Below are 25,357 nucleotides of genomic sequence, written 5' to 3'. Positions count from 1 at the left end.
AGTTCTTCATTGTAACCTCAGCTGAGGCAGGAATTGAACCCATGCTGATAGTATTGACTTTGTATTATGAGCCAACCTTCCAGCCAACTGAGTTAACCAATCCCGAGCTTGTGAAGCACACCAGCAGTGGGGGTCCTTTGGAAGGTTTGCCTCTGAGAATGTCATAAGGTCAGAGCTACACTGTAGGTGCAGTGTGGGGTTGTGCATGCTGTCCATCATATTGGGACACTTTGACGTCTCTTTGTTTATCATGCTTGCATCATAGCAATGCCCCACCCCCAACACACCGAAATCTAGACCATTGCTAATGTGTACCATCATTTTTGAAACAGAAATACAAAAGAGCAAAGTGCCTCGAACACTTCAGATAATTGTGTTCATTCTTCCAAGTGCCAACTCTATGCATCCAGTGTAGGACTGGTCACAAAAATGTCTTTGGAGTAAGTCAAATGACCCTTAACATTCTCTTGACAGTTTCATTCCAGCAAAGGAGCAACTTTGCCAAATAAAGCTTTTCCCAGGCTTGCGACAGTCCTTAGTTTATAAAAATCAGTGTGCTGTAAGATACCGAAGGAGTTTTTAAAAATGAGAAACCGAAGTGAAAGCATCAGTGAGACTTGAAAGGACAAAACAGTGCTGAAGTTAATCAGAAGGCAACGATTCACTAAGGAGCCAACCTTGGGCTTTTACCAACTTCCAAAGTGAAAGTGTAAGAGGGGGCTGAAATCAGCAAGGAATCGGTCATGGGGTGAAAGAGTGAACATGCTCGGGAAGGTGCAATGAGGATTTCACTTCTGCGGGAGAGAGGCACTAAACAAATACAAACTGTGTCCAGTTCCAGTCGCCCTCTTACAGGAAAGATATTATTAAGCTAGAGAGGGTTTGTAAAAGATTTACCAGGATATTGCCAGGACTGGAGAGTTTGAGTTATAAGGAGAGGCTGGATAGCATTGGACATTTTTCACTGAAGCGTAGGAGATTGAGGAAGTTTATAAAACCATGATAAGGTGAATGGCAGGTGTCTTTTGGCTACATTTGGGGATTTCAAGGGTAGGGGGCATATTGTTAAGGTTAGGGGAAAAAGATTTTAAAAAGATAGGAGAATCAATATTTTTACATAGCGAGTAGTTCGTGTGTGGAATGAACTTCCCGAGGAAGTGGTCAATGCAGGTACAGTTACAATGGTTAAAAGACATCTGGATAAGTAATGTTTGGAAGGATTTGGACTAAGTGCAGGCAGGTGAGACTAGGTTAGTTTGGGATTATGGTCGATATGGGCTGATTGGACTGAAGGGTCTGTTTCCATGCTGTATGACTCTATAAATGAGAGAAAACAGGAGCTTCAGTAACATGGAAAGACAGCAGAGGACAGAGCATTTGGAGGAGAGAGATTATTTATCAAATGAGAAGCATTTTCTTGTGCCCTGTGCGAGCAAGAATTTAGAAGGGGAATCCCAAGTCTGTCAGTTTTAGGCCATATAAAAATTAAGGGTCATTGAGAAGATTAGGGAGTGTTTGGCATTCCCACGGTTATGAGGCTTATAAGATTTTGTTTTGGGGAAGTGTCTTGAGGACAAAATGTAGCGGGTCATTTGACCTGCTCTGGTATCTGCCTGACAGCAAGCTTGGCCGGTTTCATGGTCGGAGAAATTAGGGCACACAGATTGACTTACTGAGATGAAGGTGCAAAGTGTTTCACTTTGAGATCATGACTTCTGCTCTAATAATAGATACAATGTGAGCCTCCAAAGTCCCAGAAATGTGCTGAGATTGTCAGCTTTTAACCAGTTGTGCTTTAAAATGTCCATTTACTTCCAAGAGTAAAGAAAGTTAAGTCTCATGGAAAATATTTCCAACCAGACACGTGACCCACAGGATTCTTGTTGCCAGAGAGAGGCAAAGGATTTCTAAGATATAACTAGAAACTCTCACAGAAATTAAGCTGCTAGGATCCACAAGGAGGAGAGAGATAGAGGCAACAGATCCCTTTCTTTTCACCATACTAGAATGCACAGAGATCACTTTTGTGAATGATTAGATCAAGCCTGATAGATTTGTGCAATTTTGGCTCAGACGCAAAGTTTCCAGGAAAATCAAACGATGTAAGACAATCCCAAGGTTAAGGAAATTCAGGCTGAGAAGGGAAAAGAGCTGAGGTGAGCTATTGAGAGCTTACATTCACTTTGAATTGGTTCCTGGAGAATTGAATGCCCACTTTACGGGTAGTGGGTATGCCACAGAAATATGTTTTTCATATACTACCAAAGTAAAATGGCAAAAACTCCTTTCTATGATATAGTGTTAAGTTGTCTAAAAATCAGTTTTTAAACAACAGTACTTCTAGTTTTGCATTACAGTAAAAGTCTTAAAACTTAAATTCCGTTATCATGTTACTGTTTCGGCTTTGAATCAGAAGTTTGAATTTCACTTTTTAAAAGCTTTTCTTTTTTAATCACTTATGGGACGTGGGTGTCCCTGGCTGGGCTAGTACTCATTGCCCGTCCCTAGCTGTCCCCTTGAGAAGATGGTGCAGAGCTGTTTCTTGAACCATTACAGACCATACTCTGTGGGTTGACCCACAATGCCCTTAGGGAGGGAATTCCAGGGTTTTGACCCAGCAACAGTGAAGGAACTGTCAGGATGGTGAGTGGCTCAGAGGGGAACTTGAAGATGATGGTGTTCCCATGTATCTGTTGCCCTTGTCCTTCTAGATGGAAGTGGTCGTGGGATAGGAAAGTGCTGTCTGAGGATCTTTGGCGATTTTCTGCAGTGCATCTTGTAGATAGTACACACTGCTGCTACTGAGCATCAGTGGTGGATGGAATAAATGCTTGTGGATGCAGTGCCAATCATATGTGCGACCCTTTACAGTAACAATATGGAAATATATTTAAAATAGCTACAGGAAGAAATGTAACCCTCATGTGATTGGTTGACAGAATGCATGGACCAGTTCCATGAGCAGTGAAGTAGGAATCCATAGGCATTTTAATGGACAGGATTCATTTAGATGGAGCTACCTTGGGTTTTCTATCCCCTACCCCCAACCAGGCAAACAGAGACAGTGAGTTGGGATGATGCCAAAGAGGTAAATCTTCAGGAAGGTATTGCAAACACAAGGAGGTTGCAAACCCTGGAAGCAGCTGACCAAACTATGTATTATTAACTAAATTTACCTTCAAGACACATCCCAGCTGATCTGATGCTGAGATAAGTTTCCACACCAGAGACTCACCCAGCAGATTACAGAAACAGTTTAGGATTCCAATACTGTTCTGGGTTCTAAGTTCCCTTCTCTCCGCATCTCCCCTGTCAACTCCACTGAGAATTCAACGTGTTGCAATGAGATCACCTCCCATTCACCCAGATCCCAGGGAAACATAAACCTAGTTCACTTAATCTCTTTTCATCAGATAATCCCTTCAATCTAGGAGCCAGTCTAGTGAGCTTTTCATAGAATCTCTGCAGTGTGGAAGCAGGCCATTTGGCCTATCGAATCCATATCAACCCAAGCATCCCACCCAGAACCATGCCCTACACCATCCCTGTATTTTCCACCTTGGACACAACGGGCAATTTAACACGGCCAATCTACCCTAACCTGCACATCTTTGGACTGTGGGAGGAAACCCGTGCAGACACAGGGAGAATGTGCAAACTCCACACAGACAGTTGCCCAAAGGTGGAATTGAACCTGGGTCCCTGGTGCTGTGAGGCAGCAGTGCTAACCGCTGAGCCACCAGTGAACTCCACCTTGGGCAGGTATATACTTTCTTAATTCTTGAGACTAAAACTAAACAGTCTTGAAGTGTCAGAGATAATGGGAACTGCAGATGCTGGAGAATCCAAGACAACAAAATGTGAGGCTGGATGAACACAACAGGCCCAGCCTCACATTTTGTAGTCTTGAAGTGTGTCCCTGTATAATTGTAGAATGACTTGTTCTCTCTTATACTCCAATTCCCTCTCGTGAAATATACCTTCATTATTTTTCAAATCTTAGGAAAATTGCTAGTGCTGGTCTAAAACAGAGCTACCCCAGCTGTCAGTTGTATAGGAGAGTTATACCAGATTCAACATCTTAACTCTGCTTCTTCCTCCACAGAAACTGCCTGACCCACTGAGTTTCTCCAGCATTCTCTGTGTTTGTTTCAGATTTCCGGCATCTGCGGTATTTTGCCTTAATGTTATTGCATGGCTCACCAATATTTTTGGTAATACTGAGCACAGGACAAAATGTCCCTGCACCTGAAAACAATGGAAAGATATCCATGTCTTTGTTAGGATAAAATGCTAACAAATTGGAGGATGTTCCACATTTCCCACTCATACAGAAAGACTTATCAAGGAACTATTGGAAAAGATGGCAGACAAGAAGTAAATGGTTCATAATATTAACAGAGTCATAGAGTCATACAGCATGGAAAAAGGACCTTCAGCCAATCTTGTCCATGCCAACCAATTGAACTAGTCCCATGTAGTGATTGGAATCAGGGCCAGGTGGATCTCATTGACTATGAGATCCTTGATTTGGGTTGTTGACCTGGGCTAATCAGGGAGCCCTGGCTGACAGATATAAACAAGAGATTCAGAAGGCCTCCACAGCCTGAGGACTGGCCTGGAGACAGTGCACCGTGCATGTGTAAATTACGGGAGACTTGGAAATGGGATACCAGCTGCTGTGCAGTTATTTCATTGTGTTTGGTTCATAGCCCTCTGAAAGAGAGAAAGACACAATATTTTGGTCACATTATTAGACAGAGACTATATATGGGATGCGATGGAAGCAGAGGAGAAAGTGGCCGATGGATAGAATGCACTGTACATAGTTAACTAATAGAGAATATATAAAGGCTGTACAGGACAGAAGAAATGGAGGTCTAAGGCCATGAAGCTTTTGAGAGGAAGATGACGCCAATGAAAAAATAACTGAGAAAATAAGTCTGCAATGGAACATTAGAAGCTCTAACAGTCATTAACCCATGAGTAAAATACTGGTTAGGAAATAGCTGGTATATTGTCTATCATTCTGTGCACCACACTTTAGATGGGGAGTGATGGCACTTGGGAAAAGGTTTACGAGATTGGTTCCAGGGATGGGGAAAATTTAGCGATGTGAATAGATTGGCGAAGATGGGCTGCTCTCCTGAGAGAAGGAAGATTGAGAGGAGATTTGTTTGAGGTGGTCAAAATCATGAGGGGTTTGGACGGGACAGATAGGGAGAGAAACAGTTCCATCGGCAGAAGGATCAAGAACCAGAAGGCACTGCTAAAATGTGACTGGCAAAAGAACCAGAGGAATAAAGCTTTTGGAAAGACTGATGAATGTGGAATGCACAGTATATTCACTCCTGACTTTTAAAAGGAAATTAGATAATTATCTGAAAAGGGATAGCATTCACAGGGCTACAGGGAAACAGCTGGGGAGTGAGACTAACCGAGTCACTGTGATGGAGACGTGATGGATTCAATGGGCTGAATGGCCTCCTTCTACGATCCTACAGACTTTTGGCTATCCGAGGTGCTAGTCAAATACTGCAACATAACCAGGCTACCTCTGTCTGAGATATGAATAGATATTACACTGATTATGACCTTTGGAGACATTGTCCATTCTCTGAGGGCTGCAAACACCATTTCCTTCTTCAAGTGCCTCGATACATTTCCACCAAATTTTCCCACCTGTTATGCTCTGAGATCTGTGTCTTACCGTCCTGAACTCGGCAGGAAAATCAGGTCTCTTAAGTCTAATTTTTAACCCTGAATGTGGGATTTGCATACATTTGTTACATACACCATATCTTCAAGCTATAAGTTCATACTACATCTTGAGACTAGATTCATACAGGCTAAATTAACCAATCCAAAGTAGTTACAGTTCATGACACGAGAAAGTTATTATAGATTACACAACACGTAGTAATTTACAACATATATTGATCTTACGAAAGTTGATAAAATCATAAGTGACATGGATAGGACAAATAGCCTAGGTCATTTCGCCAGGGTAGGGGAAAACAAAACTGGAGGACACAGGTTTAAGTTAAGAGGGTAAAGATTTAAAAGGAACCTAAGGGACAACATTTTCACACAGAGGGTGGTGCAAGTGTGGAATGAGCTGCCAGAGGAAATGGTGGAGGCTGGTATAATTACAACATTTAAATGACATCTGGATGGGTACATGAATAGGAAGGGTTTAGAGGGATATGGGCCAAATGCTGGCAAATGGGACGAGATGAATTTATGATATCTGGTCAGCATGGATGAGTTGGACCAAAGGGTCTATTTCTATGCTGTACAATTCTATGACTCTATGACATACATACCTCAAGAACCACTTTAAAAATTGGGACCCCTAGTAAGATATATCATCTACATGGACAGTATTTTGAGACTTCAACATGGATTCACCATTTCCACTTATCTGAAATGCCTACTGAAATTGTGAATAGCTGTTATTGCACAAGTATCTATACTAACAACCCATTGAAGATAACTTTAATGAAAGTAGATAATGCCTGCTGGCTACGTAGTTAGCACCGCTGCCTCTCAGCAGCAGGCACTGCGTTCAATTCCAGCCTTGGGCAACTGTCTGGCTGGAATTTGCATATTCTCCTTGTGTTTGCGTGGGTTTCTTCCCACAATCCAATGATGTGCAGGTTAGGTGGCTGGGCTGAGGTAAGTGGGGCTTATGAGGTTAGAGTGGGGGTTTAGATTTGGCTGAGATGCTCTTGAGAGGATCAGTGCAGACTAAATGAGCCAAATGGCTTTTCTCCACAATGTAGGGATTCTATAATCAGTCAAGCTCCAAATAAGGCTCACATACATTTGCTGGAAGCCTCATCTCTTCATGCACCGGGACTCCTCTGCCTACAAAACAAATATTTTCAAGTCTTCTACCTTTTTTGAATTATGCTAGAATTCGGGATTCAATCATTCCCTGTTTCATTGTCCAGAGAAAGCCATTAGCTAATCAGAATTGACTTGACTGACCCTCTCTGCTGTAGCATAAATTGCTGTGTTCGTGTGAAATTTAGAATTCTTGCATTTGTCCTGACGCATGCAGGACAAAACGGTTCAGTAACATCTTTCCTTTTCCATAAATACACAAGTTCCGGACTGTAAGGGGACTGTGACTCAGTTCCTCTTCCAACTGTTTTGTTAAAAAGATGAAATATCTATTTCTTTTAGGGAACATGTATTCTGAACTCTGGGCACAGCTTTCACATCCAGCCTATCTCCAGAAATTGAAGAACTAGAGAATACATCAAGATTATTTCATTAATCCATTTGAAGCTATAACTTTCTCATGATGCAGACATTGATACTATGTTTCCATAAGGCAGTAGTCCAAATTATCATCATGTTTCTTACAATCCCTGTGCTGACTAACTTTACTGGATCCAAGTTAACAGCATCCTGATTTTTCAATCTGCCTCCGCATTTTCAAATTTCTTCAAGACTTGGACTTTAGAAGACAAGAGGTGATCTCATTGAAACATACAGGATTCTTAAGGGCTTGACAGGGTAAATGCTGAGAGGATATTTCCCTTTTTTTAAATTAATTCACAGGATGTTTGAGTGGGTTTGTGCTTCTGTCAGTAACATGTACCATCACTGCATGTCCCATCAAAGTACCATCACTGGCCAGGCACCATTTATTGCCCCATCCCTAATTGCCCAGAGGGCAGTTAAGAGTCAACCACATTGCTGTGGGTCTGGAGTCACATGTAGGCCAGACCAGGTAAGGATGGCAGTTTCATTCCCTAAATTGAACGAGACGTGCTTTTCTGACAATTGCCGAAGGTTTCAAGGTCAACATCAGACTCTTAGTTCCAGACTGTTTTTCACTGAATTCAAATTCCACTATCTGTTATGGCGGGATTCGAACCTGAGTCCTGAGAGTATTATCTTGGTCTCTGGCCATCACCTCCCCATTGGAGAGTCTAGGACCAGAGAGCATACTCTCAGAATTAAAGTGGCACCAATTTAAGACTGAGATGAGGAGGCTGTGATTCGTTGGAACTCCCTGCCACAGGGACCAGTAAGGACAGAGTGCTTGTGCATATTTACAGCTGAGATAGATTCTTGATCAGTCAGGGAATCACGGTTACAGGGGAAATGCAGAAAAATGGATGTGAGGAACGTCAGAGCCATGATTCCATTGAAGGACAGAAAAGGCTCGAGGAGCTGAATGGCCTCCTCCTGTTCCTATTTCCAATAGTATCAATTTCTGATCACTCTTCTCCCCACCCACCATCACTACATTCCCCTCCACCCTCACAAATATTAGAGATATTGAAGCTCTCCTCATTGAGGCCTCTGCTGATCCCCAGTCATAATTTCACTATTGGTGATTGTGCATAGACTCTCAAGCTGTGGAAGTCGGTCCTTATCTCTCTCTGTCCTCCCCCCGACCTCCCTTAGATACTCCATACCTCTTCTCATTGAAACTTACAGAATACTGAGAGGTCTGGATAGAATGAGAAGATGTTTCCACTAGTAGCAGAGACTAGGGCCTGAGGGCACAACCTCAGAGTGAAGGGATGACCCTTTAGAACTGAGATGAGGGGGAATTTCTACAGCCAAAGGATGGTAAATCTGTGGGACTCATTGCCACAGAGGGCTGTGGAGGGCAAGTCATTGAGTGTATATAAGACAGAGATAGACAGGTTCTTGATTAATACAGACATCAAGCGTTACAGGGAGAAGGCAGGAGAATGGGGTTGAGAAACATATCAGCCATGAACGAATGGCAGAACAGATTCGATGGTCCAAATGGCCTAATTCTGTTCCTATATCTTATGATCTACGGTCATACTTATTAGGCATCTGACCTATAAAATACTGCAGAAACCTGAAATAAAACAGAAAGTGCTGGAGAAACTCGACAGGTCTCCACTGAGATGGAGACAGAGCTCACACTCTGAGTCTGAAGTGATTCATCTTCAGGTATAAGTTTTTATTTTGCTTTTAATGACACTTATGTGTCTTGCTATCACATTTAATTTTCTAACTTGTCATTGAAGCATCTTAGGGACATTTCATTATGTCACATCATAGGCCAAAATCTTCCACCTTCTCTCTACACATTGTTCTGTGGGACTACGAAAGGTTATGTTGGGAAGTGTCACATGGGTAAGAGGGAGTGTGTAATTTGTCTATCCATAGAAAAACAAATGCTTTGTTATAAAATGCACATGAAGAAACTACATCTCCCAACATTCCTCACTCTCTATAGGCTCTATGGTACCCTTAATGATGGTTTTGCAAAGCAGAAATCTTAAATAGGTCAAACATCTGCAGAATCCATCATAGAATCCCTACAAGCAGGCCATTCAGGCCATCAAGCCCACATTGACCCTCCAAAGGGGATCCCTCCCAGACACACAGGCCCTATCTTTTCTGTGTAACCCTGCACTTCCTGTGGCTGCTTGACCCAGCCTGCACTCTGTGGGCAAATTACCCTGGCCAGTTCACCCTAACCTGCAAATCTTTGGGAAGAAGCCAGAGCACCTGGAGGGAGCCCACACAGATTTAGGGCAAATGTGCAAACCCCACACAGACAGTTGCCTGAGGGTAGAATCGAACTAATGTCCCTGGTGCTGTGAGGCAGCAGTGCTAACCGCTGAGCCACCGTGCCATAATTCAAGCTTATGTAGGTCAAATGTTTGCATAATTGATCATTGAATCAAACAGGGGATTTTTTTTTCTGGACGTTGTATTCCAAACGATTCTCTGGTCTGGTGATCGTTAGGGGCAGAACTGATGTATCCAGTGATTTTATGACGGGCAGCGCTCTCTCCAAGCAAGTTTCAGGATCTCTGCTGAGAATCCTACCACCTTTCTGGTAAGTGATACAGAACTGTAAACACAGGAAGGATGCTTCCCATCACCCAGGAACCAAAACCAGGTGGTCACAGTCTGAAGATACAGGGGAGGGCCATTTGGGACTGAGATGAGAAGAAATGTCTTCACCCAGAGAGTGGGCAGCCTGTGGAATCTTTTGCCACTGCAAGAGGGTGAGGCCAGAACATTGAACGTTTTCAAAAAGCACTTAGGTGTAGGACTAAAGAAATCAAAGGGAGAAAGGGGGAAACGGGGATGATCTGTCGTGATCATATTGAATGGAAGAGCAGAATTGAAGAACTGAATGGCCTACTCTAGCTCCTATTTTCTGAGTCTCTCTGCTGCACAAGCAGAATGCAATCAGTCAAGGTCATTTTGCAGCTGGACATTGAATAGTTTTTCTCATTAAAGTAAGATCTGAACTGTTTGATCACACAGCCATTGCTGGCCATTGTAAATAAAATCTCAGAGGGGTATGTGGCTGCTTTCTCTTCTGGCACAGTGAATAGAATCCCTGCTTCTCAGTTAGTAGCTCTGGGTTTAAGTCCTAATCTGGGGCTTGATGGCAAATTTGGTACAACAGACAATAAGAGCATAGACGATGGGGATAGGCTGTAGGGACAAAATTGGGGTTTGAGACCACAACCTGATCAGTTATGACCTCATTGATTAGTGGAGCAGGCTCTCGGGGCTAAATGACTCTAACTTATTTGCTTCTATAATGCAGCCAAACATTCAGAGTATCAGCTCTTGATGAACAGCCATTTAGACTCGCAATGTTAGCTCACTCTCTCTCCACGGATGCAGCCCGACCCACTGCGATCTCCAGTGATTTCTGTTTCCAGTACAGAATCCAGCATTTGCAGCAATTTGCTCTTACGCCCAGCGTGTCAGCCTGCAAATCATTCTGATACACACCAACAGTAAGCTGTGAGAGCAGAGCGATTGCTGGTGGAAATAAAGTTGGAGCCTCTGCCACCAACGACTGCAACATACATGTATAGGTGTGCATTGTCATAGCAACTTGGACTCTGTGAGTGAACAGTGACCGCAGAGACGTGCATCAATATTCCTAGGTCTGTGGAAAAGAACATGTTTTCCAAACTCTTCAGCGGTTTTTAAAATGATGTTAAAATTCTATGACTGCTCCTCTCCAGCTTAAACACCCTTTTTAACAAAAACACGTTCCTGAGGATGCAGGCACTGCACAGTGCTTTTTTTGTGCAGTGCTTGTCCTGTGCCGTTTTATGTGGAGAAGCAGTAGAAATGTTACCTTGTTCCTGCTTCCCTTAGCCGAATAATACGCCAGGCTTGTAACTTGGGGGAATTCAGGAATGGAGACATTTTTATTTTGTGAAGAATGTTATATTTATGTTAAGTTACATTGAAGAGCAGCCAAAGAGCAGCAGAAATGACACATTAAAATTACAGTTGACATTCCTGGAGAAATAATGGGCTACGGGAACCGAGAGGTTTCTACAAATATTTTAGTTTTGTAAATGTACTTTTTTACCTGGAGCTAGTTGCAAGAAGATCAGCAATAATATCTTTCCCTGAATTAATATAATTTCATAAAAAGCCCAAGGAAGAGAAATGCTTTCAATTTTGCAATGGTACAGGAAAATACTGAAGAATGGTCAGAATGTTCCTATCATTAAATTCAACAAAGATAATTTTCATGTTTCAAATGGGCAAATATTCACCATCAGTAATAGCTCTGACAATGAATAAAATCATAGAATCCCTGCAGTGTGGAAACAGGCCCTTCGGCCCAGCAAATCCACACCAAACCTCAGAGCATCCCACGTAGACTCATCCCCTAAGATCCACCTAATCTAGGGCAATTTAGCTTGGCCAATTCATCTAACCTGCACATCTTTGGACCAAATGCAAATAAGTTTTATTGCAGTCAGGTTCCTTCACTCTGCCCAATTTAGGAATGCTCAGAAACATCTTAGAGAGTTCTCCAAGAGGGGCTCACAGATGTGGAAAGCAGTGGAGGCAACACGGACTTTCAGGAAGGTTTTTTACAAAGCTCCAAACAGAAAAAACATTCACAAAGGTTAAGGACAGCACGGTGGCTTAGTGATTAGCACTGCTGCCTCACAGCACTAGGGACCTTTGTTCGTTCCAAGCTGTCTGTGTGGAGTTCGCATGTTCTCCCTGTATCTGCGTGGGTTTCCCTTCAAGTGCTCTGGTTTCCTCCCACAGTTCATGGATGCACAGGTTAGGCAGATTGGCTGTGCTATATTGCCCCGTAGTGTCCAGGGATGCACAGGCTGGGTGGGTTAGTGATTGGAAATGCAAGAATAGAGTGAGGGGTGGGTATGAGTAGGTTTTTATAAGGTCAGTGTGGATTTGTTGGGCCAAATGGCCTGTTTCCACAGTATAGGGATTCCATGGTTAATTCATACGAAAGTAAGGGAAGGGTAGAAAATATGATGAAAATGTATTAGAAGGGAAGAAGCAGAGTAGGAATTAATGGTGATTTCTCAAGAGTGAATAGCAGACAGCACCGTCAGAATGTTAGTGATAATGGGAACTGCAGATGCTGGAGAATCCAAGATAACAAATTGTGGAGCTGGATGAACACAGCAGGCCAAGCAGCATCTCAGGAGCACAAAAGCTAATGAGATGCTGCTTGGCCTGCTGTGTTCATCCAGCTTCACACTTTGTTACCGTCAGAATGTTACCTCTGTTTCTCTCTCCACCCATGCTGCCAGATCTGCTGAATTCCTCCAGTATTTTTTGGCTTTATTTGAGACGTTCTGAGGGCTCTGATTTGGTATCTTGTTTTTTGCCAATGTGCTACCATAATTATAATTTAGCGCAAGGGACAGAGAGTCCAAATCAGCAAAAGATGAATAAATTGAAGGCATTGCCATTAAATTTGAGGTTCACAGGAAGCTGCAAAAATTTTACTCTTAAGGTAGTGATGTTGGTGCTGATAAGGGACATGACCAGAGTTATGGCATAAGGACGTTAATATTAGATAATATGCAGAAATAGATTTTGTAAACAAATAGTTAAGATTATTCTCCAAAAGGGGAAATGCTGGAAGATATGGAAGGAATAAGGGATTTGAAGAATCACAGAATCACTTCAATAAGACCATTAGACAAAGCTAATAGAGCACTGGATTTCATAGCAAGGCCTTAACAAAAAGAACCTTGTACTGTGCTGTAATGTTCTATGTTCTATAGATGCTGCCAGACCTGCTGAGCTTTTCCAGCAACTTCTGTTTGTGTTCCTAAATAAAGATGGGGTTCTGAGGATGGGTCACTGGACCCAAAACATTAACTCTGATTTTTTTCTTCACAGAGGATTAGAACTTAATTGAAACATATAAAATAATCAGAGGGTTAGCTGCATGGATAGGGAGTGCCTTTTTCCTAGGATGGTGATGGCAAGCATGAGGGGGCATAGCTTTAAATTGAGGGGTAAAAGATATAGGACAGATGTCAGAGGTAGTTTCTTTACTCAGAGAGTAGTAAGGGAATGGAACGCTTTGCCTGCAACGGTAGTAGATTCGCCAACTTTAGGTACATTTAAGTCATCATTGGATAAGCATATGGACGTACATGGAATAGTGTAGGTTAGATGGGCTTCAGATTGGTATGACAGGTCGGCACAACATCGAGGGCCGAAGGGCCTGTACTGTGCTGTAATGTTCTATGTTCTATAGATGCTGCCAGACCTGCTGAGCTTTTCCAGCAACTTCTGTTTGTGTTCCTAAATAAAACTACTGTTGGAGTACTGTTTGCATTTTTAGGCTTTAAACTATTGGGGGCATGATGCAGGAAGTGCAGTTCAGGATTGTTAAGATTCTGAATGCATGAGGAAATTCAAGTGAAAGTCTTGGAAAATTGAAGCTGTTTTCACCAGAACAGAAGGAACCACAGGACAATTTGGTAGATTTAATGTTATGTAGATTGTTTTCAATGATAGAGGAGTCCAGTGTGACAGAATATAAAACTAATTGCAAGGTATTTAGGACAAAAAAGACAGGAGAAACATATTATCTTTATAGATGGTTTTGAGGCTGTGAAGAGCAACAGCGAACAAAGATCAAAGAAAGAACAAAGAACAGTACAACACAGTTGCAGGCACTTTGGCCCACCATGAATGCACTGTCACTTGATGCCTTTCTAAACTAAAAAACTTTCACCTCTGCGCGGTCCATATCCCTGTATCCCTGCCTATTCGTATATCTGTCAAGGTGCTTCTTACACATTGCTGTTATGTCATTCTCCACCCTCTCCTCAGGCAGCACATTCCAGGCACGTCCCACCCTCTTGTGTAGAAAACATGCCTCTCGCATCTCCTTTAAACTTACTCACTTTTACCTTCAACCTATCTCCCCTAGTGATTGACATTTCTACCCTGGAAGAAAGACTCTGACTATCCAAACTGTCCGTGCCTCTCATAATTTTCTAGACTTCTATCAGGTTGGCCCTCAATCTTTGATGTTCAAGTGAAAACAGACTGAGTTTCTGCAATCTCTCCTCACAGCTAATAGCCTCCAAACCGGACAACATCCTGTACAGTGTCCAAAGCCTCTACCCTCTTGTAGAGTGGTGACTGGAACTGTACACAGTATGCCGAACATGGTCTGTCTGTAGCCCTATACAGCTGCAACATGACTTGCCAATTTTTATACTCTATGCCCCAACCGATGAAGGCAAGCGTATCATGTGCCTTCTTGACCACCTTAGCCACTTGTGTTTCCAATTTCAGGGAAGTGTGGACCTGTACACCTAGATCCCTCTGCATGTTGATGCTACTAAAGGTTGTACCATTTACTGCATATTTCTCTCCTGCACCAGAACTTCCAAATGCATCACCTCACATTTGACCATGCCCGTCTGTCATTTCTCTGTCCCAGTCTCCAGCTGTCTATATACTGCCGTATCCTCTGGCAGCCCTCCTTGCTATCCATAGCTCCCCCAGCCTTTGTGTCATCTGCAAACTTTCTAATCACCTACATTCTCCTGAAAGTAATTTAAATATATCACAAACAACAGGGTTCTCAGCACTGATCCCTGCAGAACACTACTGGTCACAGATGTCCAGTCAGAATCATAGAGTCCCCACAGTGCAGAAACAGGCCATTTGGCCCAACAAGTCCACACCGACCCTCCAAAAAGCATCCCTCCCAGACCCAACCCTACCCTATCCCTATGACCCTGCATTTCCCATGGCTAATCCACCAACCCAGGCATCTCTGAACACTATGGGAAACTTAGCATGGTCAATGCACCTAACCTGCACACCTTTGGACTGTGGGAGGAAACCAGGGCACCCAGAGGAAACCCACGCAGATACAGGGAGAACATGCAAACTCCATACAGACAGTTGCCCGAGGTGGGAATCGAACCTGGGTCCCTGATGCTGTGAGGCAGCAGCGCGAATCACTGAGCCACCATGCCGCCCAGAAAAACACCCTTTTACCACCACTCTGTATCTTCTATGGCTAAACCAGTTCTGTATCCATTTTACCAGCTCACCATATGACTTCACCTTTTGTATCAGCCTGCCATGAGGGACCTTGCCAAATGCCTTGCTAAAATCCATGTAGGCTACATGTAATGCCTTGCCCTCATCAACCATCCTTGTCACGTCCTTAAAAAACTCGATCAAGCTTATGAGACATAACCTTTCTCATACAAAACTACACTGCTGATCGCTAATAAATCCAAATGTGAAAAAATCCTATCCCTAAGAATCTTCTCCAATACTTTCCCTACCTCTGACATAAAGCTCACCGGCCTGTAATTTCCTGGATAATCCCTGTTGCCCATAAGTAAAGGAATTTTGTTGGCTAATCTCCAGAACTCTGGGATCTCTCCTTTGAGTAAACAGTATACAAAGATTTTGTACAAGGCCTCACCTGCCTCCCTCAGCATTTTGGGCTAGTTTCTATCAAGTCCTGGGCACTTGCCTAGTTTAATGCTTTTCAAAATACACAACACCTCATTTGTCATAACCACGTGCCTTAGAATATTCACATTCCCCTGCTGAGACCCATCATGCACCATGTCCTGTTCCTTTGTGAATACTGAAGCAAAATATTTGTAAGGACTTCATTCACTTTCTCTGGCTCCACACACAAATTCCCTCCTTTGTCCTTAAGTGGACCTATCCCTTTCCTACCCCTTACATATATAGAAAACGCCTTGCTGTTTTCCTTAATCCTGTTTGCCAAAGACATTTCATGACCCCCTTTAGCCCTCCCTAGTCTATCTTTGAGTTCTTTCCTGCAATCTTTGTCTTCATTGAGGGGTCAGTCTGTCTTCAGTTTCCTAAACCTTATGTATGCTTCTTATTTTCTTGTTGACTAAGCTCTCAGTTTCTCATGTCATCCAAGGTTCCTGAATCTTGCTATCCTTATACTTCATTTTCACAGGAACATGCTGCTCCTGAACTCTGATCAGTTAGCCCATAAAAGGTTCCTGGATGTCAGATGTGGATTCACCCTCAAACAGTCACCCCCCAATCTATGTTCCCCACTTCATTCCTAACATTATGATAGTAAGCCTTCCCCCTTCACCTGAGGACCACCCTTATTCTTATCTATAAGTAACTTAAAACTTACAGAATTATGATCACAGTTCCCCAAATGCTCCCCCATTGAAACTTCAGTCACCTGGCTGGGCTTTGAGATAATGATTTAACCAGAGACTATGCCAAGACAAAGAACAGATTAGTTAAGGCATTGAAGAAAAAGTGAGTGAAGAATATTGGAGGGTATGTGTCTCCTGGAATTTGTCTAATCACCTTAGAGGGTGAGAAAGTAGTTTTCCAGTGATTTGGGGGAACCCAATTTCAAGAAATACACTTCAGAAATGCAAACGTCTTTACTTATGAACAATGAAATATTTGGAACCCAGTGCAGTGTTAATATTTAATTCTGCTGTTCATCTTTGTCAAAATGATTGGGTCAAACTGGCTAGTGGGGCAGCCAACTGACAAACTACATCACCCCACACTCACCAGAGAAGCATTCAAAGACATACTTCTTTGAGGTGAACTGAACAGTGTCATGAACAGAGTAAATTATACTGTTAGGTTGTAAGCTAAGATTTAACATCTGAAGCTGTCAACACTGTCATATGATGTACCCGATGTTTCTCTCAAATATCTTTACGGTGGGGCACTCATCACTAGTGATGCAATAGTCACATGAAAGTTATGTTTTTAATATTTAATTTTTGGAGGTCAGCGTCTAAATCAGAGGCCAGCATTTACCATCCATCCTTAACTACCTTTCTAAAGGTGAGCTAATCTTACTTTCTGTATTCTTTCACAAGCCATAGGTGTGAGCAGCATTTGTTGACCATCCCTAATTGTTCTTGAACTGATTGGCTTGCTTGACCATTCCAGAGGGTAGTTAAGAGTCAACTGCATTGATATGGATCTGCTGTCATGCATAGGCTAGACCCAGGTAAGGATAGCAGATTTCTTTCCTAATGGGGCATCTATGAAGCAGATCAGTTTTAACAATAATCAATGATAGCTTCATGGCAACCATCACAGAGAAAAGCTTTGGATTTCAGATTTATTAAATTAGACTGAGCTGTTGGATTACAGTTCTAGTCAAAGTACCATTGTGCCATTGATATGTGCAGTACTTGAAAACGATAACCGGCATTCCAAGCTAAGCTGTGCTCATCAGGCTACAAAGATCTGCTCCTGGGAGGAATCTTTGGGTTGGCATGGTGGCTCAGGGGTTAGCACTGCTACTTCACAGAGCCTGCGTTTGAATCCAGCCTGTCTGTATGGAATTTGCCCATTCTCCCCGTGTCTCTGTGGGTTTCTTCCGGGTGCTCCAGTTTCCTCCCACAGTCCAAAAATGTGCAGGCTAGGTGGATTGGCCATGGGGAATTATCCCATAGTGTCCAGGAATGTGCAGACTAGGTGGGTTAGCCATGGGAAATGAAATGGCATGGGGTAGGGGCATGGGTCTGGGTTGGATGCTCTTTGGACAGTTGACATAGACTTGAGGGTCCAATGGCCTGCTTCCACACTGTAGGGATTCTGATGAGTTCTGCATGTGCTCAACAGAGCATGTGTAGTGTTTCAGTGATTGTATTTAGTGTTAAAAGCATGTAGCTAAAGTAGTAATATTTACTTAACCTTAAGTTCAGCCTGACAGTCACATAACAGACAATCATGTATCTCAGATTATTGTAACCAGTTACTAAGTAATACGTAATAAACCTGTTTACCCATCATCAAGATAACGCCCTACTTCTGCCAAAGTGTTTGTGTGGGCGTCCTTTCCTGGATGGTATCAGAAGCTCAGACTGATACCGGCAAGGATGATTGGGGTCAGCAAAGTTACCCAGAGCTATGTAGCCTCACACTTAGAAGACGGTCAGCAGATGGGGCTGCACCCATCCAGGCAAGTGGGGAGTATTCCATCACACTCCTGAGATGGTGGATAGGCTTTGGGGAGTTGGGAGGTGAGTTAAGCTCCCTAAAGTTCTCAGCCTCTGCCTGTCCCTTCAGCCATAACATTTACAGGCTGGTCCTGCTCTGTTTCTGGTTAATGGTAACCCCCAGAATATTGATTATGAGAGTAACGCCATTGGATATCAAGGGTGGTAGTTGGATTCTCTCAAGATGGAGATAATCATTGCATAGCATTTGGGGGGTATGAATGTCATTTGGCACTTACTAGCTCAAGCCTGAATGTTGTCCGATTCTTCTTGCATTTGGACGCGGACTGCTTCAGTATCTAGGAGTTGCAAAAGGTGCTGATCATTGTGCAATCATTGACGAACGCCCCCATTTCTGACCTTATGATGAAGGGAAGGTCATTAATGCAGTAGCTGAAAATGGTTGGGCCTGGGACACTGCCCTGAGGAACTCCTACACTTAGAGAGATGAGTTGATTGACCTCCTAAAACTATAACCTTTGTGTTAGTTATGGCTCCAATCAGTGGAGAGATTCCCCCATTTTCACTGATTCCAGTTTTGTTAGGATTCCTTGAGGTGATACTTCATCAAATGTGGAGTAGATGTCAAGGACAGTCACCAGCACCTCCCCTTCTGCAGTTCAGCTCTTTTGTCCATGTTTGGATGAAAACTGTGGTCAACTGAGGATGACAGAACCCAAACCTAGTTCAGTGAGCAGGCTATTACTGAGGAAGTGCCGTTTGATAATGCTATTCAGGATGTCTTCCATTGCATTCTTGATGATCGGGAGCGGACTCCTAGAACCATCATTGGCTGGATTGGATTCATCCTGTATTTTGTGGACAGGACATACCAGAGCAAGTTTCCATTTTTCCACATGGAGACAGATGGGCTTGGAAGGCACTGTTGAAGGAACCTCGTGGAGTTGGCACGATGCACCAAGGAAGTGAATATTTAAGGTGGCGCATTTGATTCTGCTTGTGTAAATTTCCAGCCATGTGTCTCTGAAATGTGTGTTCTACAATTGATCCCATTGATGAATAGCCTAGGGTCTGAGAATATGATCAGAGAGAGCAGTGTGGACCTGGAAGTCTCTCCAGAACTGAGATCCAAAGCTATGGGTGGCACAGTGGCTCAGTGGTTAGTGCTGCTGCCTCACAGTGCCAGGATCTGGGTTCGACTCCACCCCCAGGTGACTGTCTATGTGGCATTTGCACATTCTCCCTGTGTCTGTGTGGGCTTCCTGTGGGTGCTCTGGTTTCGTCCCAAAAAGCATGCAAGTTAGGTGGATTGAACATGCTAAATTTCTGTGTAGGGTGCAGGCTAGGTGCTTAGCCAGGGGGAATGCAGGGTTACAGGGATAAGATAGGATGTGGGTCTCAGCAGGGTACTCCTTAGAGGTTAGGTGTGGGCTGAATGTCCTGCTTCCACAGTGTGGGGATTCTATGAATTGCTTTTCTGTTATTTTTACTCCACTCACTCTTTCTGATGTGCACCTGAGTGCACCACAATAATACGCAAAATATTGCCATACAAGAATTGTTTGAGCAGATTATTTTGCAGCCTATATTCTAGCAGATGTTCTTAGCCTGAGGCTCCAATGATTTGAAAGATCCTGGAACCTCACACTGCCCAAGTGTAAACCTCACTCTACATCTACAGGAACAAGAAGGTCCACTCCCTGGTGTTAGACAGTCAGTTTTACTGAGCCCTGCTAAATTAAACACAGGAAAAGTGATGAAGCATATATAGTGAAGTAGCAGGAAAATATTAGGAAGCCCAACTCATGCCCTCCCTCAACTGTGAAGCAATGGGAATTGGACCTCAACAAAATATACAATGGTTAAACCAAGCACAATCTTCTAAGCCTGTCCAAGATCTTGTCCAAGGAGGAGGTGAAGTTTGTGCAGTTGCATAAGCCAGCTTTCAGAGCCCTATCAACAGCAATAAAGGTCAGGGTAAAGATTCCTTGGAGTTCAGGCGCTTCCTGAAGATCTACAGTTCTTACTCAACTCCTGATAGCACAAGAGTTAAACTGTCCGAGAGTCACGGTGCAGCCGTGACACAGTGAGGCATGGGTCAAGCGAAGGCTTTCACCTCAACATGACACGGTGCCTCCAATGTTAGTTTCCATCAAGCATTCATCCTGATGTCTCACTTCGGTGCTGCAGTTCTGAAACTGTGTTCACAGCAATAAAATCCTCAGACGGTCACCCACATTCCCCCAGCTGACCCAGCCAGCTGCATCCAAGCAGCAGCACTGCGATAGTACATGACACAAACAGATTCTTACCTCTGCTCCCCCATCTCGTTATCGACATAATAAAATAACGGCATGATCCTCTGGCGGACAATTTCATGCAATTTCGATCACATGACGCACTAGAGCCTTCTGTTAAGAGTGAGACCAACTCAGTATGAGCTTTGGAAGCAAACGAAGTGGCACATCCTTCAGCTTGGATTCAAAAGAAACATATCAGCCCTGCGTCAACATGCTTCTTTAAACTCCCTTATGGCGCACCCTTAGGGAAACATAAAGGAAAACACTGCATCTTGGCTTTAACATTTTATAAACAGCGACACAGCACAGCCTGGACCACCCGAGACCAACCCACTGTCCCCTGTGACAAAGAGATCCTTCATTCTCTTTTTGGAGATCTGGAGCTCCCCCACTCCCACTCGAAATTCCACTTCCACTTGACATCCCTTCCTGCCTTGGGTTCTCCTCCCTCTCCCACTCGATATCCTAATTCTGCTGCTGCTCCTGTTTGAGATTGTGCTCTCTGCCGAGGTCCGAACTTCAAAATGGTGCGTGCATTGCTTCAGAATTAACAACCCAGGCGCCAACAGCTCACTGCATTCTGTTTATTCAATCTGCTGGTGATACTTCGGCAAGAACAAAACGCACTGTACTATCCTTTATGAGCAGCATACTTGATAGACTGTTCTCAGCTTCCACGAAGATGATTAGGCTCTGAGGATCTAAGACAGTTTAATTGGGAGAGGCAGCTAACGAAAAAAAAATCACTGACGTTTGGCAGTGTGGATCATTTCCGTGAAAAATGCTTAGCACTTTGTGTGGGGCTATCAGGAGAGTTGCACCCAGCTGCTCGCGTCCTTGTGGGAGCAGCCGAGAAGATGCTGCTCGCTCAGCTTCTGTGGTCTCTGAGACAGTGAATGGATCTTTCAATCTGTGTTATGACGCACACTTGGCCTCTGATGAGAAGCTGCACCAACGTTTGTAGGACAGAAACTTGCTGCGTTCACATCCTAAAAAGGAATGCAAAACCTTGAATCTTGGAGACTGATCGCCCCGACAGAGGTGGAGGTCGCAGGCTCACCGTGAACTTCATAAAATCCCTATGGTGCAGGAAGAGGCCATTCAGGCCAGTGAGTCTTCACTGACTCTCCCAAGAGCAACCTACCCAGAGCCACTCCCTACCCTATCCTTGTCATCCTGCATTTACCATGGCTAACCCACCTAGCCTAGTCATACCCTGGACTCTTTGGGGCAATTTGTAGCATTAGCCAATCCACCCTAACCTGCACATCTTTGGACTGTGGGAAGGAACGGGAGCACCCGGAGGAAACCCACGCAGACACGGGGAGAACATGCAAACTCCACACAGCCCGAGGCTGGAATTGAACCCAGGTTCCTGGCACAGTGAGCCAACACGCGACCCTAAAAGAGACAGTTCAAAACTGAGGAGGAATCTCTTCATACAGAGGCTTATGAATGGTTGGAATTCTTTACCACAGAACCCTCAATCCTCAGTCAACGAGTGTGTTTTAGTTTTGAGATCATTGTATCTTTGGGCCCAATGTTAGGAAAGAAAACTGGTCATAATTAAAAATGTAACTGGAATTGCACTGTTGGAGCACCCTAGGGAGGTCCTTCTCCTGTTTACTGATTAGATCATATTAGGGGTATATTGGGAATGGTTCTGGTCTCCATTTTATTAAAAGGATATAAAGATGTTGCAAAAGAGTCAAGGATCCTTCATCGAAAAGTCAGGAGTGGGGATGTTCGCCAATGATTGCACTATCTTCAGCACCATTCGCGATAGCTCAGAAATTGGAAGGGGGCTACAAATGCTGCAGGGAGTAACTCACCTCCTAACTGCGTATAGCCTATCCACCATCTACAAGGCACTTGTCAGGAGTGTGACAAAATAGTGTCCACGTGTCTGAACAGAGGTAGCTCCAACAGCACTTAAGAAATGTGACACCGTCCGAGATAAAGCAGCCCGTTTGGTTGGCACCACATCGACAAGCATCCACTCCCTCCAACACTGACCCTCAGTTTCAGCAGTGTCTACTATCTACAAGATGCAGAATTTCACCAAAGTTCCTTAAACAGCACCTTCTAAAACTCACAACCACCTCCATCTAGAAGGACAAGGGCAGCAGCGTCACTCATGAATTTCCCGCCAAGCCACTCACCATCCCGACTTGGAAGCACATCACCGTTCCTGCACTGTCTCTGGATCGAAATGCTTGAACTCCTCCCTCGTGGCATTGCGGGTCAACCCACTGCAGTAGTTAAATGAGGCAGTTCACCACCACCTTCTTAAGGGCATCTGAGGAGCAGCACGGTGGCACAGTGGTTAGCACCGTCGCTTCACAGCACCAGGGATCGAGGTTCAGGTTCAGTTCCAGCTGCGGGTGACTGTCTGTGTGGAGTTCGCATGTTCTCTCCGTGTCTGTGCAGGTTTCCTCTGGGTGCTCCAGTTTATTCCCACCGTCCAGAGATGTGCAGGCTAGGGAGGTTTGGCCATGGGTAAAATGTCCAAGTTAGGTGGGGTTACTGTAATAAATGAGTGTTTACAGGGTAGGGGTGGGATGCTCTTCAGAAGGTCACATCAGACTCAATGGGCCAAATGGCCTCTATCTGCACTGTGGGGACAGACACTAAATGCTAACCAAGCCAGTGACACCTGTGTCCCAGGAGTGAATTAAGAAATGAGTTTGTTGAATGAAGAAGGTGTACCTGGTTTGATCTGTCTATACTGAAACAACCTGACAGTGTTAGGCAACAGCACTGTGAGTTCTTGGGGTTTAGGAATTCTGTCCTGCACAGTGATGAGACTGCTCCCTTACACTGTAATGTTCCCACTCTTAATGTGCTGTATCTCAGTCCCTTGCACCAGCAACTCAGATTCAGTTCTGGCCTTGGACAGCTGTCTAACATGAAGTTTGCATATTCTCCCCATGTCTGTGCGGGTTTCCTCAGGATGCTTCAGTTTCCCCCCCATAGTCCAAAGATGTGTAGGTTAGGTGAATTGACCATGCTGAATGTGGGGATAAGATGTGAGTCTCGAGTTAGGATGCTCTTTGGGGCAGTCAATGCAGGCTCAAAGGGCCAAATGGCCTCCTTCCACACTGTAGGGATTCTATGATTCTGAGTTGAATGTGACAGGTGGCCACTCACAACATCAGACCGTTAACACAGGCCCTAACATTATACTGCAATCCATAAAAATACACTTGGGAAAAGCTGGAATGACCAGTGCTCTTGTATCCTGAAAAAGGAAAGCTGTGGGGAGACCAGATCAAAGCCTTTAAGATTATGAAAGATTGGACATAAGGGAGATACTTCTAATTGCAGCTGAGTTGAGAACTAATAAATCAAGGAGTTCAGAGAAGCCTCTTTAATCAGAGAGAAGTGAGAATGCAAAATCCATTACTACTCGGAGTGATTGAAGTGAACAGCATTGATGCATATTTGCATAATCTAGATAAATATACATCTTGGATATCTTGCTGCAGCTATACAAAGCCTTGATGAAACCACACCTTGAGTATTGTGTGCAATTTTTGTCTCCCTAGTTAAGAAAGGATGTACTTGCCATAGAGGGAGTGCAGCAGAGGTTCACTAGGCTGAAACAGGAGATGACAGGAATGTTCCTGGAGGAGAGGTTGGTTCAACTGGGCCTGTATTTACTAGAGTTTAGAAGGATGGGAGATGATCTGATTAAAATGTATAAAATTCTAACAGGGCTAATTTGATTTGATGTAATATTGCCACATGCGCCAGCAAAAAGTTTCGTTTTGTGAGCTGCACAGGCAGATCATAGCATACAAGGACATACAGATCATAGACTGATTCAATAGAGTGAGGTGTGCAAGGTTTAGACTGCACAAAAAGTGCAACAAGCAAGACCAGCATTTGTTTTGAAATTTGAGAGGTCCGTTCAGCTGGGAAGAAGCTGTCCTTGAACCGGTTGGTATGTGTGTCTAAGCTTCTGTATTGTCTGCCAGACGGAAGAGGTTGGAAGAGGTGATAACCAGGATGGGAGGGGTCTTTGATGTTGTTGGCTGCCTTTCCACAGCAATGAAAGATGTAGATGGAATTAATGCATGGGCGATTGGCTTTGTGATGGACTGGGCTGTGTACGCAACTTTCTGTGGTTTCTTATGGTCCTGGAGAGAGCAGTTGCCGTACCAAGCCAAGATGCATCCTGATAGAATGCCAGATGCAGGTAGGAGCTTACCCCGTTTGGGGAATTTTGAACGCGTGGTCGCAGCTTCAGGATATGGAATGGCCTTTTAAGACTGAGATGAGGGAAAATGTCTTCATTTAAAGGGGAGGCAAACCTATGGAGTTCTCTATCGCTGAAGGCTGTGGAGGGAAAATCACTGAAAATATTCAAGAGAAAGATAGATACACTTTTAGATTTTAAAGACAGCGAGAGGTGTGGGGAGAAAGCAAGAATACAGCATTATGCTGGAATGACCTTGAAGAACTGAATGACTCCTGCTCCTATTTTCTACATTTCTGTGCTCCAGGGGAAAAAGGTCTAAACAGTAACCTAGCCCAGACGGGCCGAGTGGTCTGGTCCTCGCTGTAGCAAATATTTAGTTAAGCACCAACATTGTGCAAACACTAAAAAGCTCTTGATATTTTTCCTCTTTTATGAAATGTGGATATTGCTGACTTTGTTAACCATTCCTAACTGACCTCGAACTCAATGGCTTGCTCAGTATTTCAGAAGGCAGTGAAGAGTCAACCACATTGACATGGCGCCCTGGAGCATCGGAGGCTGACGGGTGACCTTATAGATGTTTATAAAATCACATGGGGCAT

At 43.8% G+C, this 25,357-nt stretch overlaps 1 protein-coding gene across 1 annotated transcript in view; it reads right to left on the bottom strand.

Annotated features, from left to right (window-relative positions):
* Positions 1-20,669, bottom strand: part of col27a1b (collagen, type XXVII, alpha 1b) — a 660,800-nt gene extending 640,131 nt beyond the window's left edge. Inside the window, exon 1 of the mRNA XM_048559048.2 lies at positions 20,564-20,669. Within this exon, the coding sequence (XP_048415005.2) occupies positions 20,564-20,607 (44 nt within the window). The 5' untranslated portion in view covers positions 20,608-20,669. The remainder of the gene's footprint in view (positions 1-20,563) is intronic.
* Between the last annotated feature and the right edge of the window lie 4,688 nt (positions 20,670-25,357).

Source organism: Stegostoma tigrinum, chromosome 29 (genome assembly GCF_030684315.1).
Source record: "Stegostoma tigrinum isolate sSteTig4 chromosome 29, sSteTig4.hap1, whole genome shotgun sequence".
Taxonomy (NCBI): domain Eukaryota; kingdom Metazoa; phylum Chordata; class Chondrichthyes; order Orectolobiformes; family Stegostomatidae; genus Stegostoma; species Stegostoma tigrinum.
This window is presented reverse-complemented; position numbering and strand designations above follow the sequence as displayed.